This window comes from Rhea americana, unplaced genomic scaffold (assembly GCF_003343005.1).
Source record: "Rhea americana isolate MKP2758 unplaced genomic scaffold, rheAme1 scaffold_257, whole genome shotgun sequence".
Lineage (NCBI taxonomy): Eukaryota > Metazoa > Chordata > Aves > Rheiformes > Rheidae > Rhea > Rhea americana.
The window spans coordinates 1,078,519-1,097,171 of NW_028186376.1; the positions used below are offsets into that span (position 1 = coordinate 1,078,519).

Below are 18,653 nucleotides of genomic sequence, written 5' to 3' on the forward strand. Positions count from 1 at the left end.
TTCTCATATATTTAATCCTTATCCCGTATCTGTTTAAAATCTTGTGTCCTTTACCTTTGCATGCCTATTGCTGTCTACACACCTGTGAGTCTGCCAGACCTAAGACTGGTTAAATAAACATTTTAATGAAATGCTTTAGTACTTTGCCAGTATTTATAACTAGCCTGTCMTGGAGCTATTTTCACTGTGCTGCATTGTCTAGCATCTGAATCGTTTTCTGTCAACATCTGTAACAACAGGGTACTGCTCCACTTTGTCCTAGTGTTTGATACTAATAAACAAAGAGAAGAAATTATTTTAAAAATATGTTCCTTGTAGCATTTCCTTCCAGCCAACGTTAAAGGCAGCTGCCCCTTTAAGGCGTCTCTGGACGCGCCGGCCCTGCTCCCGCCAAGCTGCGCGCCTGTGCGTGAGGGGGCGGGGCGTGCTGCGCGCATCGTCACGTGACGTGGTGGCGGGCTCCTCCGAACCGGCCAGCGCCGCGCGCGTAACGGCCGGGGGCGGTGCCGGGCCGGGCTCCGCCGCGGGTGAGTGAAGGGGGGGGGAGCCCTGCCGCGCCCCCCTCGCCTCGCTGGGCAGGGGGTGCTGCCGCACCGCGTCCCCCTCCTGCTCCTCTGCTCCTCCGGCGGTGCGCGAGGGGCCAGCAGGGCGCGGATAGCCCGGCCCGGTCCAGCCCAGCCCCGCTCAGAGGGAGGCCTTGGGCGGGGGAGGGGCGCTACGTGAGGCAAATCTGAGGGGAAAGCGTGGTCCGCTGAAACGAACTAAAAAATAAAGTTGGGAGGAAAGTGCTGCCGCTGCGGAGCTCGTTGTTATCCCCTTCCCCCGCCACCAGCTGCCTTGTTAAGGACAAGGGCGTGGGCAGCTTCCCAAAGGCTGAGAGTGCCCCATATAAGCATACACAGCGCTGCCTTAATGGCAGGCAGACCAGGAGGATTATAAAATAGCACGCCTCGAGGGACTGATCGCTAAAGATTAGGATGAGCTGTGGGAGACAGGTTAGAGCCCATATGCTTCGTGTGGATTTCTGCTGCTTATTCTTGAGGTCTTGGTAAAGAGATACTGGGCTAAGTAGACYTCTGCACTGATACTGTGTAATTGCTCCTGCTGTGTTGCTGCTTGAGGCCACCGTCTACTCTATGTAGGCAGTTTGTATCTGTCAGATGCTGTTCAGTGACTTCTATATCTGGCTTCTACCAGCTCTATGAGGTAAACGCCATACAGCATGAGGAACGTTATTCCTGAAGAGCATGTAACTTTCTATATGATGATGCATCCTTAACTGCTTGTGTCATGTTCCTCAGCTTGGTATTCAGAAGGGTGGTACAGCTGCATTCCAATATTAGCAGGAGTACGGAGGAGGGGATCTAAAGCTTGCTTCAGACTTCTGCAAGGTGCTAGCATTTGTAGTTAACACAAGGGCGCTCTTCAAGAAATAATCAGCCTATGATGTCAAGTGCCAGGTTAAAGTAATATTACTAAAGTAATAGCAAAAGATCAGATCTATTACTTTATGTGACTGCATAACATTATGCTAAAACAAGATTCTGCTAATAGTAATAAATTTATTAACAAGCAATCCTGTGAAGAAATCTTCAATATTTTGCTCCTAAAATTATTCTAGAATTCTCTGTTAAACCTCTTATTATTTCTTATTAGATGCCCTAAGAGTTGTTTGGATTTTTTTTTTATATATATATAATATTTATACTGTAATGGAACACACACAAAAGATATTTTTCATAGCACTTGTATCACAAGCTAAGAGAATAAGGATGGGGAGAAAATTCACATATTGCTTTGGATGATCTGTTAATATATTTTGGAACAATTAACATGTATAATTTTTTGAATGGTGTATGTTGCATCACAAAGCTATTCGGTTTTCTTTCAGAGAGGACTGTGTTGAATATCTGATACAATGGCTGTGCAGATGCAATATGAAGCAAATGTGGATACATCTGCAGAAGAAGAGAGCTTTGGGCCACAGCTCATATCTAGGTTAGAGGTATGTCAAAAGTTAGCTTGAGAGTAAGTTTTCAAGAAAGTCACTAATCTCTTTCCTTAAATACAAGCAGTTTCTGCAAATTGTGTTGCTAAACTCTTACTAGTGTTTTGTTGAAAAAAAACATATGTTTTGTACTATGTTCCTTTGCTACATATCCCTTCCTGAGCTTATATTGGTCATCTATTAAACTAGACAGAGAACAGGACAGACATATCTATTAAACCAGACAGAGAACAACATAATTTGCCTGTTCTATGCCATCTATCTAGTTAATGGCTCATAGAAGCGTTGCATGGTTTAACTCAGTTGGTTAGAGTGTGGTGCTAATAATGCCAAGGTCGTGGGTTCAATCCCCATATGGGCCATTCTTTTGAGAGTTGGACTAGATGATTTCCAGAGGTCCCTTCCAACCTTACTGATTCTGTAACTGGCAAAGGGATTTTTTTGATGGTTCATTATGTGTAAGTGAATAGGGAAGTAACATTCATTATACTGCCTTGTAATGACAGCTTGATCCAAATCTGCCAAAGCCAGCTGAAGGTAGTCAGCAGAAGTTAGATGAGAGTGTGTGTGTCTGAGAGTTTCATATGTCTTTTTCTTCTCTCCCTCCACCTCCCTTTCAGCAATGTGGTATAAATGCAAATGACGTGAAGAAGTTAGAAGAAGCTGGATTTCACACAGTTGAGGCTGTTGCTTATGCACCAAAGAAGGAATTACTAAATATTAAAGGTATCAGTGAAGCCAAAGCTGACAAAATCTTGGTAAGGATGTTTTGCAAAAGCTTTAACCCCAAAATTTAAGGAAATCTTAGGGCTGCTGGCTCAAACTGTTTCAGTAATCTTGGAAGGTCTCAATTAACAATATCCTGGGACGGGCAGTAAGGAGGATCAGAGATACAAACTGACTATTTTTATGAGGAAAGACAAAATAGCCTTGGACTAGCTTTAAATAGTAAAGGGGTGGGGACTATTAAAAAGGTCTGTAAAAGCTGTGGGAGATTTGGAGAATATGGCCAAGATGACTTGTATTTTCTAGTTCAGGATTTTTTTGATAAGAGGCTTATGATAGGCAGGCCTAAAGCAAAGCAAGTACTTTTTGATCTAGGATATAGTTAAGGCACGGAACTCTGTCATAAGACAGTGTGGACGTCTGAAGCATGAACTGATTAAAAAAGATGCATGCAGAGAAGGCTAAGTACAGTGTTAAAGGAGCAACATTCAGGTCAAGAAGCTCACTAACTGAACCCAGAGGAGTTACTAGACAGAGACAGACCCTTGTTCCCTGGTTTGTTATGCTCTTTTCCTAAGCCTCCACTGGTGGCAGCTGTCAAGGTATAGGATTTTGGGTGGTGAACCACTGGTGTGACCCAGTCTAGTTGTTGTTCTGTTATGGTCAGGTTTGTTAGTTATGTACCTCAGATAAGCAGGTATCTTGACATCTGCAGTTGACTTTTGGGGATTGAGAGTGAACCCCGAGTTGAAATTTCTTTGCGTGTTCTAACTCGGAATGTGAAGTTTCTGCAGAACTAGTTCTTGTGTGGATTTCTAAATCAGAGCTAGCAGAATATTTAGCTCTAATATTTTACTTACTTTTCTTTACTATGAGGAAAATAGCAATCCTAGGATGGGCATGCATGATATTAAGTATTTGTAGTTTCACATGAGAATGCAACTAGAGAGTATTTCATTTTAACRCAGAACTAAGCCCAAGGGTGGATTAAAGGGAGGAGTGGGGATGTTCGGAATGGACATGTAAGCTTTTCTCTGAACAGAATTTCAGTTCTATTCAAATATACCAAGTAATCACAGTGGTCTATAAAACAAAGTGTATGCACTGAATTTTTCTAGTTGCCTCTTCATTTCACAAAACAGAAAATTACAGTGTTAATTACTAGAGTGGTTAAATGAATGGGATGAACATTCCTTACAATGCTTAGTTTGATTTTCTTTAGGCTGAAGCAGCTAAACTGGTTCCGATGGGTTTTACTACAGCAACAGAATTCCATCAGCGGAGGTCAGAGATCATCCAGATCACGACTGGATCTAAAGAGCTTGACAAACTTCTTCAGGGTAATAATTTTATTTCTGTATTGATTATCCTTCCTTATCTTTTTTTTTCTTCTTCTTTTGTTTCCCCCCTATACAGGGCATGATACTTGTACAAAAAAACCGTAAGACTGTATCTACTGGTTGAACTAAAGCTTCCTTAGTACTTCTTTCCTGTATCACAATCAATTCTCCTTAAAAAGCTGCAGCAGTAGTTTTGAAAGCTTTTGGTCATGATGCATAAACCCAGAGCTGATCACTTCATGTCTTTCCTATTTAGTCTATTCTCTAGTCTGTTTCAAAAAAACAAAAACGGGTATCATCATCTCTCCATCCCTAGTTGTAATTAAAAAAAAAAAAAACAAAAAAGTAATTTCAGCTCCTCAGCGTGTTCAAAAATATGCTTACCTAAACTGCAGCATGAAATACAACTTACAACAACATGAACAGATGTCAGTATGAAAACGGTTTTCTCCATTAGAATCATAAAACTTAAATGATCACTTTTAGCCAAAGCATGTGTTCAGCTGAGTCTCTGTAAATGTAATACTCCATGCTTGGTCTATCTAAAGTACATGATAATCTTTGTTCCCCTGCCATCTTTTCTTTTTTCTTTTTTTTTTAAGGAGGAATAGAAACAGGGTCCATAACAGAGCTATTTGGGGAGTTTCGTACTGGAAAGACGCAATTGTGTCATACCCTGGCAGTAACCTGTCAAGTGAGTAGTCCAATTTATTAATCACATATTCAGACTTTTAATAAATTCAGATAACGTAGCTTTTGGATATTTGCTAATTTGTACGCTTTTTTTAGCAATACAAATGTGATGTATCTAAACAGCCGTTGCAAAGAATCTGAGTATTTTGTCTGTTCAGGAAGTGTCCTCAAAAGCCTTTGCAGCACCATTAGCTGAATTTTCAACTTGCTAAGATCTTTTGTTTCATGTTTAATCTGTGTACTAGGGTTACTTTAGTACCAATTAAATTTCTCTGTTTTTTTTTTCTGTATTTGATGTATGCTTTTTTTTCTCTCCTTAATATTCTGACAACAAAAATTAATGCACATCAGCCTCATAGCCTAGTTCTAGATCTTAAATAAAAGAAGTATTTGATTTCTGTTCAGGCATTGTAGACTGCTGAGAACCTTTCTCATCACCAAGAGGGGTGAAACTTACTGGTCCAACCATTTTTTTTGGACAAGTTGCTTTTTTTCTAATGTATCCTAAGCATACTTTCCTTTATTTTTGTAAAAGCCTTCCATTGATCCTTGTTATCAGACAAGTCAGTTTGGAGTCATATACCTTGTTTCTAATCTTAGTTAAAAAAAAAAATGGTTATATATTAATTTCTAGAGGGTGCAATTTGGTGACTTAGTTAAAACCATTGGGCACCTAAACTTATCAGCTCGAAGTGCTCAAAGCATCTATTCTCCTTACGTAGATATATGAGATTGAAAATGTAAATCTTTCTGTCTCTGACTTCTCACATTTTCCAGATAAATGTAACTTTAATCTCTGCAGAGTTGGTATGTTATTTATTGTATTAATATCTACAAGACAATAACTGGGTTAATTGTTGTTATTCTATTTCATGTTTGTTCATTTGCTCTTTATTTTAGCTCCCCATTGACCGAGGTGGTGGTGAAGGAAAAGCTATGTATATTGACACAGAAGGCACTTTCCGTCCAGAGCGTCTTCTTGCTGTGGCTGAAAGGTCTGTATTTACAGCTAGAAGTAAATAGACACCAGCTGATAAAACGAATGCCTTTACTCATTATGGGACAACTTATTTACTTAATGAGGATCACAGTATATGTCAGCCTGGCTCTTAATTTAATTAGACTGTTGCAGTTAGCATTGTTCCTACAAAAGCTCTCCTCATTCTAGCAGTCTGCCTACCTAGAAGCACTTTAGAACACTTCATTAGCTGTATTTTATAGATAAAGTTTCTGGATTGTACTTAAATGTGACAACCCCTAGCATCACTGTCCCTGGAATATAAGGTCTTCACTTCTTAGTGTCCCTTTTCAATTCAGTTTTATTGTTAGTGCAATACGTTCAAAGATTCTTCATAAATTCTGCCAATAGAATTACCTTTGAAACAAAGATTCCTGTATAAAAAGCTCATCACAGCAGCAGCTGGAAATTGATTTTTGTTCAAAAGTATGAGAGCATCCACTGTCCTATTGAAAAGCTGTTTTCTCATCTCCTGCTTCTGCCTCAGAATGTTCTTAAATGCTATGTATGCTAATTGGAATGTATAACTTAATTACTGAAATTTATTGAAAGCAACAAAAATTCTGCTGTCTTCATAGAGATTCTGATTAGACTTAAAATCCTGAAGTGCTGGTTCCATTCATTAGGYAAAGAAGTTATTTCTGGTCTTTAGAATTTCTCATAATTAAAATGCTGCTTCCCTGGGACTTAATTCTATGTGATAATTGTTTTGGTGAAATATCAAGGTGTGTATGTAACTTCAGTGAACTAGGATTGAAGTATTTATTTGTCTTACAGAAGTTATTACTGAAGTGCATCAATGTTAGACAGACAGTTTGGGATGGTATGTGAAACACATCATACCTGACTGAAGTAGGATAGGAATTTCATGGAAGCAGAATGCAATTACTCAGTTTGGATTTTGGGCCTATGCATCAAACTAACAATTTCAGTGATATGATAGTTTTAAAAATATTTCCACCTCAATACTGATTAGAATTGGAGTATGAGTAAATTGTGTACTTTCTTGTGGAAGTAATATGATGGTGAATATTAATTGTTTCTAAGCTACAAACCAAAGTTATGCAGAAAGGCTGAGCTGATTTGAATACAGAGGCTGGGATGTTCTGCAAAGATTCAACAATAAAATCAACTGACTATTTTTCTGCTTTCCTCTTGCTGATCTGATTTCAGGTTCACAGTTCTTACAGGTTCTGTGTGCATACCCTTTTTAAATATGTTTTAAAAATGTTTGTACAGATTTCAAATTTCCTAGTTTGAAAAGCAAACAGCTCTCCTCCTTTTTTTTACTGTGTCCCAGCATTTACAGGAATAAGACTTAATTGTCAAGTTTCTTTCAAGTAGCCAAAATGTGGTTCGCTGCAGGGCAGCATCTAGTGCTAGTGCAAAGGAGGACACAAGAGTGAGCAGCAGAAAGCAGAGGGAGCAAAAGGGTAGGACTGCTGCTTTGTAGCAGTAGTACAGTTGTATGATGTGAGGCCAGTATTTGTAGGCCTTTCCATGACTATAACTAGAAAAATCAAGTAAGATTTGATATCAAACTGATGTGACATCGGCTGACCCACAAGAGAAGTCTCTTTTACTTTCTAGAAGGAGATGACCTAATCAACATGCTATCCTAAATGAAGTAAGTTCCAGTCATTGAAAAATAGTAATCTGAAGACATGTATCAATACTGAATTTTCATCTGCTACTGGAAGGCAGTCTCATCAGGAGACTTTTTCTGCAGTATTTAGAAGTTAATTTGATTTACAGATGTTCACTCTGCAAACATCTGGTGTTACTATTCCCATCTCTTTCCTTCCTCTCCATTCCCCCAGCTGTTTTGTTATTGTCCCTCTACAGGAAGCCATTACCCTCGGTGTTCTGCTGCTAGAAGGGAATGTGCACTTCCTAATCAGCTGGGGACAGTACCAACTGAATCCTATTAAATTCTAAAGGTTTGATATAACCCCTGCTGGTTTTCCCTGGAGTGAGCACAGGAATGCTCCCAAATTCCCTTTCACTGACTGATATATGGCAGCAAACACCTGCCAAGTGTTTGATTAGGACCCTTGACTTTTATCCCCAATACATAGTATTTCAAAGTGGTCTTGTTTCAAAACCTTAGGTTTAGTTATTGTTCACCTTCAAACATGAGGTGTCACTAGCTAGTAAGGCTAGTAATAAAGTTAGAGAGCTATGATTCTAAAAGTGTGCTTTTCAAAGCTGTACGTAGCTAATGAGTCTAATTTCTGCAGGAATTAGGAAGGGAGAAATTAGGTGTCCAGCTGTGAAAAAAGGAATAACATAAAGTAAAAGTCTTCCTTGTAAATAGTTGTGGTCCTTTACTGGGAAAATCTTGTGATCTATGCTCTTAAGGTAGAACCTTACTGTGACAACTTAGAAAAGTTTTGTGTTCTTGTACTGGAAAGTCTTCTCAACAGAACATGCATTTATGTCCATTGATGCATACCTCTGTGCTCAATGTACTTGTTGATGCATGCTCTCTATTTAATTGGCTTTATGTAGATATTTTAAATATGCCTCTCCAAAGTGCTTGTACACTAATGCATGTAGCATGGGGAACAAATAAGTAGAGTTAGAGGCCTGCATGCGGTTGCAGGACTACAGTCTCATTGGGATCACAGAGGTGCAATGGGACAGTTCACAAGACTGAAGTGCTGCCATGGATGGATACAGGCTCTTTAGGAAGGACAGGCCAGGAAGGTGAGGAGGGGGAGTTGTCCTTTATGTAAAAGAGCAGTAGGAATGCATAGCGATGAGTGATAAGCCAGCTGAGACCTTATGGGTCAGGATTAGCGGAYAGACCAACAAGGATGACGTTGGAGAGGGTGTCTGTTCAGGGTGACCGTCTGACCAGGAAGAAGTAGATGAGACCTTTTTCAGACRATTGGAAGAAGCCTCATGTTTGCAGGCCCTGGGACTTGAACCACACAGATATTTGTTGGTGAGGCAACACAGCAGGACACAAATCCTGGAGGTTTCTGGAGTGTACTGATGATAACTTCATGACACAGGTGATCAAGCAGAAATGAGGGGGCAGTGATGCTCTGCTGGATCTGATTCTGACAAACAAGGAAAAACTCATCAGGGATGTGAAAATTGGAGGCAGCCTTGTCAACAATGACTGTGAAATGATGAGTTCAGGATCCCAAGAGGTGGAGCAAGGCATTAGGCAGGATCACAATGTTAGACTTCCAGAAATCCTATCTACGTTTTCCTATTCAGGGTTCTATGAGGAAGAATCAGATGGGATGTGGCCCTGGAGAGAGGAGGGGGGGAGTCCAAGAGAGACTGGTTGATTTTCAAGGATTGACTCCTCCAGACTCAAAAATGGTCCATCTCAACAAATAGGCAATCGAGCAAAAGCAGCAGGAGGCCTGTGTGGATGAACAAGGAGCTTCTCATAAAACTCAAATATACAAAGGTAGCACACAAGATATGGAAGCAGGGCCAGATGACCTSGTAGGAATACAGCAATTCTGTTCAAGCGCGTAAGGATGGTGTTAGGAGAGCCAAAGCCCAGCTGGAGTAGAATATGGTGTGGAATATGAAAGACAACAAGAAAGGATTCTACAGATCTATCAGCAACAAAAGGAAGATTGGGGAAAATATGGGTCTGTTGTTGAATGGGATGTGGAACCTAGTGACAGAGGACAGAAAAAGCAGAAGTACTCAATGCTCTTTTCACCTCTGCTCTTTACTGGCAAGATCAACCTTCAGGAATTCCAGGTCCTGTAACCGCTGTGATTATCTGGAGCAAGGAGGACCTTCTCTTGGAGGAGGATCAGGTTAGGGAGCATTTAAACAGACTGGGCATAAACAAGTCACTGGGACCTGATGAGATGCCTGCATGAGCGCTGAGGGAGCTGGCAAATGTTAGTGCTAAGCTGCTCTCAAAAATATTTTTGAAGAGTCACAACAATCAGTGAAGGTTCCTGAGTGCTGGAAGAAAGCACTCCTATCTTCAAGAAAGGCAAGAAGGAGGATCTAGGGAACTACAAAGCAGTCAGCCCCATCTCAGTCATGGGGAATATAATGGAACAAATAATCCTAGATATCCTTTCCAAAGATGTGAAGGACAAGAGTTAGCATGAGTGGATAGGACTTATGAAAGAGAAATCATGCCTGATCAACGTGATACCCTTTTATGATGATGATACTGCTTGGAGGATGGAGGAAGAGCACTGGATGTTGTTTATTAAGGCTTTTGACACTGTCTTCTATAACATTCCCATAGGCACACTGAGGAAGTATGGTTTAGATGAGCAGACAGTGAGGTGACTTGAAAGTTGGCTGAGTGACAGAGCTCAGAGGGTTGTGATCAGTGGCACATAATGTAACTGGAGGTCTGTAGCTAGCAGTATCCTTCAGGGGTCAATATAGGATCCAGTGTTTAGTATTTTTATCAGTGACCTGGACAATGGGATGGAGTGCTCTCTCAGCAGGTTTGCAGGTGATACAAAACTGGAAGGAGTAGCTGATACAACAGAGGGCTGTGCTGCCATTCAGAGGGACCTAGATAGACTGGAGAGATTGATAGAGGAGAACCTCATGAAGCTGAATAAAGGGAAGTGCAGAGTCCTGTACCTGGGGAGGAATGGCACCAGGCACAGTACAGGCTGGAAGGTAATCTGCTGGAAAGCAGCTCTGCAGAGAAGCAGCTGGAAATCTTGGTGGACAACAAGTTGACTATGAATCAGCAATGTGCCCTTGTGACAAAGAAGGTGCTTTTCCAGACTGAATTAGGACCGTTACCATCAGGTCAAGGGAGGTGATCCTTCCCCTTTGCTATCCCTCTGGTGAGACCTCATCTGGAGTGCTGTGCRAGTTCTGGGCCCCCCAGTACAAGAGAGAGACAGACCTACTGGAATGATCCCAGTGAAGGGCCACAAAGACAACTGAAGGATTGGAGCATAGAAGAAAGGTTGAGAGAGCTGAGTTTTTTTAGCCTGGAGGGAGTAAAGAAGATGGAACTAGACTCTTTTCGTTGGTGCTCAGTGACAGGACAAGAGGTAATGGGCACAAATTAAGATACAGGAAATTCCATTTCAGCATATGAAAAAGGTTTGGGTTTTCTTTGTTTTGTTTATTTTTACTCTAAAGGTGATCAAATATTGGAACAGGTTGCCCAGGCATGTTCTGAAGTGTCTGTCTTTGGAGAGGTTCAAAATCTGACTGGAGCAATGTCCTGAGCAACCTGCTCTAGATGACCCTGCTTTGTGCAGGGGAATTGGACTAGACAATTTCTGGAGGTCCCTTCCGACCTCAACAAGTCTCTGATTCTGGAAAATATGCTCTACTGTGAAACATAAAATGAGAACAAGCTAGATATGTTCTCTCTCATGGAAAAATGTTACTACTGTTCGGATCAACTGGTTCTCCAGATCCCAAGGGCTCTCTGTCAAAAGACCATATAAATAAGTTAAGTGCAAGATGCTGAATGTATTTCTGGTAGTGTAACAYTTACAGAGGAGTTACAGGTGGGTGACTGTTCAGTACCTTTTGACTTCATATTCAGAACTCCAAATCTGTGCATAAATCTGCTTAGAATTTAAAAGTGTTTTATTAGTGGTACAATGGAATACTCAGAATATTCTATTTCTTGATGATGAGTTTTCTTGCTCATATTTTATTTTGAGGAAAACATGCTTGGTGTTCTACTTTGTTGCTATTCCCAGGCAGTAAAATATTTTTTAAAAGCAGTTTCCAATCATTCTTTGTTGATACTTTTTTCATAACCAAGTTGTGTTGGTGGTGGTGGCTTTTATTTTTTTAAAAAAATAAAACCTCTGGGGCTCTCCCAGGAATGTGAGATAAGTACTATTATTGAAGTTGCCACTTTAATATTTTTCTGTCTGAATTCTACAGGTATGGCTTGTCTGGCAGTGATGTCCTTGATAATGTGGCATAYGCTCGAGGTTTTAACACAGATCATCAGACCCAGCTGTTGTATCAAGCATCTGCAATGATGGCTGAATCACGGTAATAAGATTGACTTGGATGGAGTGATTTTTATGCTGTTATTTAGTCATATTATAAAGCTACCTGTAGGTGACAAGCAAGTGCAAGAACATAGATTACGTAATTATGAAATGTCAAAATGCTTTTATAGTTAACTTTGTAAAAATATATCTGCTATCTTCACTTCTTAGCTCCAGTAGAGCAGTTTTTATTATTTTGAAACTAGATTATGCTTTTGTTAATCCAAGTAATAAGCTTTTGGTATGGACAGTCAGTTATGAATTAATACCTGTTTCTGTTGAAATATTGTATGACTGAGACTGGCTTGAGCTGTGACAACTGATGTTGCTTTATAAAGAACAAGTGCCATCCTACGAAACTATTTCAAACACCAGTTTATAAGGGCTTTCATGAATAGTATAAAGTTGATTTAGAGCATGCCAAGCGCTAAAGAAACATGTACTGACAGCTTTAGTTTAGAACTAAGATTTATGAAACCCTTTAGAAGGAAGGAGGTGGTAGTATGAGGTGTTTAGGAACCTGCCCAGAGAATACCTGTGGTGTTAAAACATTATACTTTGGGCTAGTTTATTAGAGTACTTAAGCATAGAGATAAGTTTTTAATCATGCAGCAACTCTGAGTTTACTGGGATTTTTTGTATAAGTCAGTAGTCTTTACATTGCGGATCAAGTCTGTATTCTTAAAAGTAATTTCTGCTAGCTAGCAGGTGAGAAGAGTTTATATTGAAATCTTTATGCAGCCTTGCAATTAGTTGGGCACTATCAGATTCAAAACTGAATTGTTCAAAATCATTGTTCCTACTTGGAAATACTTATAAGTAATTTGTACTTCATCTTCTCCAGTTATGCACTGCTGATAGTGGACAGTGCCACAGCCCTTTACCGAACAGATTACTCTGGAAGAGGTGAGCTGTCAGCTAGACAGATGCATCTGGCCAGATTTCTGCGTATGCTTCTTCGACTTGCAGATGAGGTAAACTATGAATAGTCTCCCTCTGTCCTTCATGCTCTGCTCCCTACAGAAATGGTTATTGTATTTCTTTCTCTTAGCAGTTTTATACAGATGGTTTTCTGCTTGCTCAGTGTCTGCTTCCATTTTGTTTTGAGATGCATGAGAGAGTATTTATGGAAAGCAGAGCTTAGGATGGGAGGAATGTATGTGTGTCTTTTCTCCCCCCCCCCTTCTTCAGATTGTAGAAAATAAATGAATACTATTTCTTGCTTCTCTCCTTACAGTTTGGTGTGGCAGTTGTGATCACTAACCAAGTAGTTGCACAAGTAGATGGAGCTGCTATGTTTTCTGCAGATCCCAAAAAACCTATAGGAGGAAACATCATAGCACATGCTTCCACCACCAGGTAAGAGAATAACTATCATCTTCTGTCAGCTTTAGTTTGGAGGATTTTATGACATTAAGTGTCTTTAAATTCTGTGGGTTTTTTTCTATGAAGTCTGTCAACAGTATGTCCAGTCTGCTTTTCAAAAAATGAGAGCCTTTCCAAGCATATGATTTATTCTGCAGTAAAATTAATATAGCATTTATAAAAGTTCTAACAGCAATGTGCTGTATTGTTGTACTAACCTATTGTTTAAATGATTATAGCGGTGATTTACTGAAACTAAAGCTATACATCCATAACTGTTTTGTTTTCCTTTTCCCTGTTAGACTGTATCTGCGAAAAGGCCGAGGTGAAACCAGAATATGTAAGATTTATGACTCTCCTTGTCTTCCTGAGGCTGAAGCCATGTTTGCCATTAATGCTGATGGAGTGGGAGATGCTAAAGACTGAAGACTCCTTTCCATTTCTTATGTAATCTGAGACTAGTGGCTGTAAAAGGTTGCTTTCTTTGTGGCACCTTACAGATGCTTTCCCACTGCAGCTGCTCTTCAGTGCTGGTGGAGGAATCTGTTCATTTCAACATCCACATACAACAAGTGAATATATTCTGAGACACATCTGAAGGTGTGGTTGGAAGAGATTTTCACTCTTTGGCTTTAGTCACATGTTAGATTAACATGATTTCTTGTGAAAATTTTCAGAGGACCGTAGCCTTTTTATTTTTCCTCACAGCTGTTGCTACTTTTGGATTCTACCCGTGGACATAGCGCAGTAAAATGATAATACGTGGCAATAGTTTATAACTTGGTGAATTTGAAGTAAGGTTGATGAATTTGTCAAATATGAAAAGTGGTGACTTAATGGATTGTTTTAATGATTAATTAGAAAATAAAGCAGAATGATATTCTACAACAAGGATTTGAGAATATTGTGCGGAGTGATAACAATCCATATTTCTTAGGTTAATTTTGTTTTGGGTGCTGTAGCACCATCTATTGGGGGGGAGGGAGGAGGGAACTGTTGATGTACATGTGAATTGCATTTTTGGTATCACATCAGTTCCCTGTGGAAATCTGTATTTAATAAAAGGACTGTGGAAAGTATTGATGACATTACAGGTGTCTGGGATTCAGCCAGGTGTTAAATCACACTATGGCATTTCTGATGTGCAAGTAGGTAGAAGACCTGTAAATCTTCATAGGTGGCCTCTCAATTTCAAACTGGAATATTTTTTTCCTAGGCTAATCTTCACAATCACATTAACAAAATCAATTTTCTCCTCAGTTTGAGAGAGATGCGCAGTACAGCTGTGTTGGAAGTGCCCTGTAAATATCTCTTAAGAGTTTTCTGAGATGAGGTCCTAGCAGAGTAAAAGTTCTTTTATATAATGCAGTATTTTTATGTAAGCTGTTCTATTGTGAACTACTATAAACTTGATTCAACATGATAGTATTATAGTGGGGGTTGGCAGTAAGAAATCTTTTCCTTACCAGCACTCTCTTTTCTGGAACAAATAGTGAAGAATATGACAGTAGGACTCAACTGTGGCTAGCAGACATAAGCTGAATTTATTCAGGGATCTAAATATTTAAACTATACTGACTACTAAATCTTATAAAATGCTAAATTGTCTACTGACTCATTCATAGCTAAATGCCTTTGTTCTTAAATTCTGCACAGTTAGTGGAGTGTCTGCAGTTTCTGTTCAGATGATGTACACAAAGGGCTACATTGGCCATTGCTGTCAGCATCGTCTGCAGCTGAGTTTCAAGAACCAAAACTCAGGCTAAAATGTTAAGTAGGGGATTAAACTGGCATTAAACTCCATCATTAAGGAACTGAGAAGTTCGGTGTTTTTAGTGACAGAGGTTCAGCACTTGCTTGCTGCTCACATTTGCCCTACATGTAGATGAATCTGATTGTACTGCCTGTGCTTGCTGCTGTGTAACATGGTCGGTTAGAAGATCCTGTCATTGCCTAAGGCATGCTAGATGTTAATCACTCAGGCTGAAACCTGACATGGCCTGTGTCTGTAATAGGCCAGTACTTATGGCGGGGGGGGGGAAGGCAGAGACTTTCAACTATCTTCAGAAGTGAGGCTAGAGAAAGGGGAAATGTTATGCCCTCTGCCAACAAAAAAATGTCCAAGCCATTTCTCTTTTGAGAATTTCTAGTCTTTCTGKTTTTTTTTAAAGTTACCACCTGAAGTTTGGCAGGAGCTGGTCTCTGCCATCAATGAAATGTCTCCTGCTTCTCATTTGCTTACAGGTGGCCAAGTCATGGACCTTACAGTCAGTTCTGATATGCTCAGATACTTGTTAAACATTTGCAGTTTTCCTTTTTGTGTGTTAGGTATGCCCTGCTGAGGACCTAGTTTAAGAATCACACTGTAATAGCAGTTGTCMTTCTGTACTAGTGAAAAAGAGGGATTGTGTTGTTTCCAGTAACTTGCTTGATTCAGATGCATAAGGGGAAAATCACTGGACCTACAGAGAACACAAGGATGTTTCTTCCATAATTTGTGTTCCATAGAAATCTGGAAAAATTATATGAGGAATAGGATTGAGCAAGTGGGGAGAAGAAAAACAGGTCAAACAAATGTGAGGACGGGACTGACCCTATGGGCAGAAGGACTGTAAAAAGGAGCCGGAGATAAGGTGACACCTAGATGGGGTAAGGGAACAGGTTGAGAACAAGTCAGCTCAGATGTTGAACTAAGGAAAGACAACTGAGACTACACAGCTTGTATGCAATGAGATCCAAACTCCTAAATGTTCCCCTTTTTCATTTTTTTTCTTTTTGGAACTGTAACACTTGCAGTTGCTCCTAGTATAAACTAGAATGTTAATCTAGACCTTTGTGTATTTCAAGCTGCATACGAGCATAATGTTTAAGTAATCAGACTTCCAATATGCTTAAAAATTTCAGGAGGCACCARTACTATCTTTTGGTTTAACAGAACATTAGGTTAGCACACTAAATTCTGAATGCTGCCAGGCAGTACAGTCATTCCAATTTGGAGAACATTTATATAACCTATTGTTCATTTCTCTTAGGTTTTACAGATCTAATCAGCTATTTAATACAAAGGCTTAACAGTACACAACTTGCAGCTTTGGTATGATTTCCAGCAATCAACTGCGTTTTCTTAAAAATTCACTTTGTAAACAAAATATCATTTGGTATCATTTAGATATAAATGCCATTCTTTTGGAAGGGGCTAGGGCCAGGGCACAGCTTTTTTTTTTTTTTTTTTTTTTTTTTTCAGTGTAGCAGAAAGCCATAATATCACATTTGGTTTCTGTGCTGTTGCTTCTCTTCGATGTATTTTTGAATGGGAAGTGTCGACTGTCTGTATCATAGTCGTCCATTGTTTGTATCTCTTTGTATGCTAATGTTGTATATTCAATCTAATGCTGTATATTCAATCTAATGGAACAATTATTTTGCTCATTTCCATGAGGCTTTGAACAACTAAATTTACTTCTGAAGCTGCTCTTTCTGTTCATATAATGCTCTAGTAGCCTGCACTACTTCTATTAGCTAGCTAAAAGATTTGTAACTTTGTGATTGGGGAAACAAAGGGGAAGAGAATAGGAAGTATTTGTTTCTATTCTATAAGCTCCTGTATGGCCTATGCTCTGAACTCTGTGAGWTTTTTGTTTTTTTTGWTTTTCTCTCTTAAACTTGAGAACCCTTTTTAAAAGATCTTTTTTCTAAGTTATCCTATGACATCCCTATAGCAACTACACAGACAAATAGCTCTGTAGAGAGTTTAAGTTGCTTATGACAGTGCTAGGAAATGTTAATTAAAATAAGGGTATTGTCAATATTATTTTGATCTCAAGGAGGCACAACAAGTATTTTTTCAGTAAACATTTTTCTCATTTTCCTTGTTTTTTTTTTTTCTTTATGTTTCCAAAAAATCTAAAAGTTATTCTCAAGGTAGTAGAGTGTCATTACAAATAATATTCATTTATAAATTCTTAAAAGTGCTTGCATGTGCAATAGGCTGGCTCACATTCATCCAGACATTTTTTCYAAGTATGAACTGATGTCTAGATATGAAGACCAATTTATTGCTGAATTGAAATAGCTTGAGTGTATAGAAATGTATGCATAATTCTGGACTAGTAGTGATCTAATTAGAGCATGCTAGAGATGCAGAATGATTTGATCAATTAAAACTACACAGATGCAGCCTGGAGTGTTTTGGTTTTTTCATGTTTCTCTTGAGTTACAACTGTCGGTATTTTGCCATTTGGATTGTTGCAGTTCATTCAGCACTAGTTAGTTACCAGTCACAAAAGCTYTGCCCATCCTCTGAAGGATGATGCATCTGTTTTCAACTTCCAGAAAAGCTGGCAATGCTATTAGCTATACAACTTGCATTTTATACACAAATTAAAAGCTCTCAATACAAATGTGAAATACAAAAACCACAGGCCTGAGGAACTAAGTGAGGCTCACTGTCAGAAAAAACACAAGCACAGTGTCATGTTAAGAAATACTCTCATGTTTTCTTTATAAGAGAAAAGCCCCATCTCATAACTTGTTACATCTTACTTTGTGGGCAGATAGCTGGCTGACTTTATACCATTGTATGCGGTCAGTGAAGTTTTCCCAACTGCTCAGTTTTGGGAGCATATGCTGAATTTTTCCAGATGCAGCCATGGTGGTACAAGTGTAAAGAAAAAGCTACTCAATAGCTCATTATCCCTTTCTGTTAGCTTTGCCACAACAAAGCTTTCCCTGGGATGTGTTTTTAATTATGATGAGGGATCTTTGTGAAAGGTCAGAACTTGGACTGAAAACAATCAGATTATTGTATATGGTTTATATTATCTCAGTTCAATACTRTTAGTGTCTAGGTTTCCCCACTGAAACCTGAGGCTGCAGCATTTAGGAGCAGGGAAAGGAGTTACCTTATATAACCCATGTTACTCTAGCTGGGGAGGAGAATAATAATTGAAGATAGAAGTGCCTAAAGACTAAGATAACACATAGTTGTTTTCACTGCCTAACTTGAGTTACTTAAACTACACAAACTTGTATTTCAGTTTATTGCTGTGCTGCTGACTTTGGTCAGTAGTATTAGTCTTGGTAGTAGCAGTTTTTGTAGTAAATCAATGTGTTTACACTGTGCTACTGAAATGCAACTTCAATAGTCCGTAGCTGCTGGCACAGACTTCACTGTTGCTGATCAAAGGGGCTGAAAGGACAAACTGTAGACTCCTGCAAGAACTAAAAAGACCATGCATGATCTTTTGTTTCCCATTCAGCCTGTTTCAGCCTTCATTTCCAAGAGAAACTTTTAAATATAAATTACTTTATCTGTGCTGTCTAGGTATATGGTTCGTCATTCTTTGTCTCACTCACGTGGGCTGTGTCCCCTTTACAGGAAAGGCAGAAAATATCCACATAACTCAAAATATCTACATAACACAACCATGATATGAAGCTTTAAACAAACTTCGGAGCATTCAGTGTTTGTTTGTCTGATCATTAAATACAGGACACAAAAGTTCTAATATTTAATA

At 39.3% G+C, this 18,653-nt stretch overlaps 1 protein-coding gene across 3 annotated transcripts; it reads left to right on the forward strand.

The window, feature by feature from the left end:
• The first annotated feature begins 441 nt into the window (after positions 1-441).
• RAD51 (RAD51 recombinase) lies at positions 442-17,313 on the forward strand. 3 transcript variants are annotated; one of them, XM_085307375.1, is made up of 10 exons: positions 442-527; positions 1,892-2,005; positions 2,629-2,766; positions 3,957-4,074; positions 4,677-4,768; positions 5,668-5,762; positions 11,660-11,773; positions 12,617-12,746; positions 13,010-13,131; positions 13,440-17,313. In XM_085307375.1, the coding sequence occupies exons 2-10, from the start codon at positions 1,919-1,921 to the stop codon at positions 13,561-13,563; spliced, it is 1,020 nt and encodes a 339-aa protein (XP_085163501.1). In that variant the 5' UTR covers positions 442-527; positions 1,892-1,918; the 3' UTR covers positions 13,564-17,313. The 3 variants fall into 3 exon arrangements, with proteins under 3 accessions (XP_085163501.1, XP_085163502.1, XP_085163503.1); XM_085307376.1 differs by lacking the exon at positions 442-527 and adding an exon at positions 546-995; XM_085307377.1 differs by lacking the exon at positions 442-527 and adding an exon at positions 1,004-1,206.
• The last annotated feature ends 1,340 nt before the right edge of the window (positions 17,314-18,653 follow it).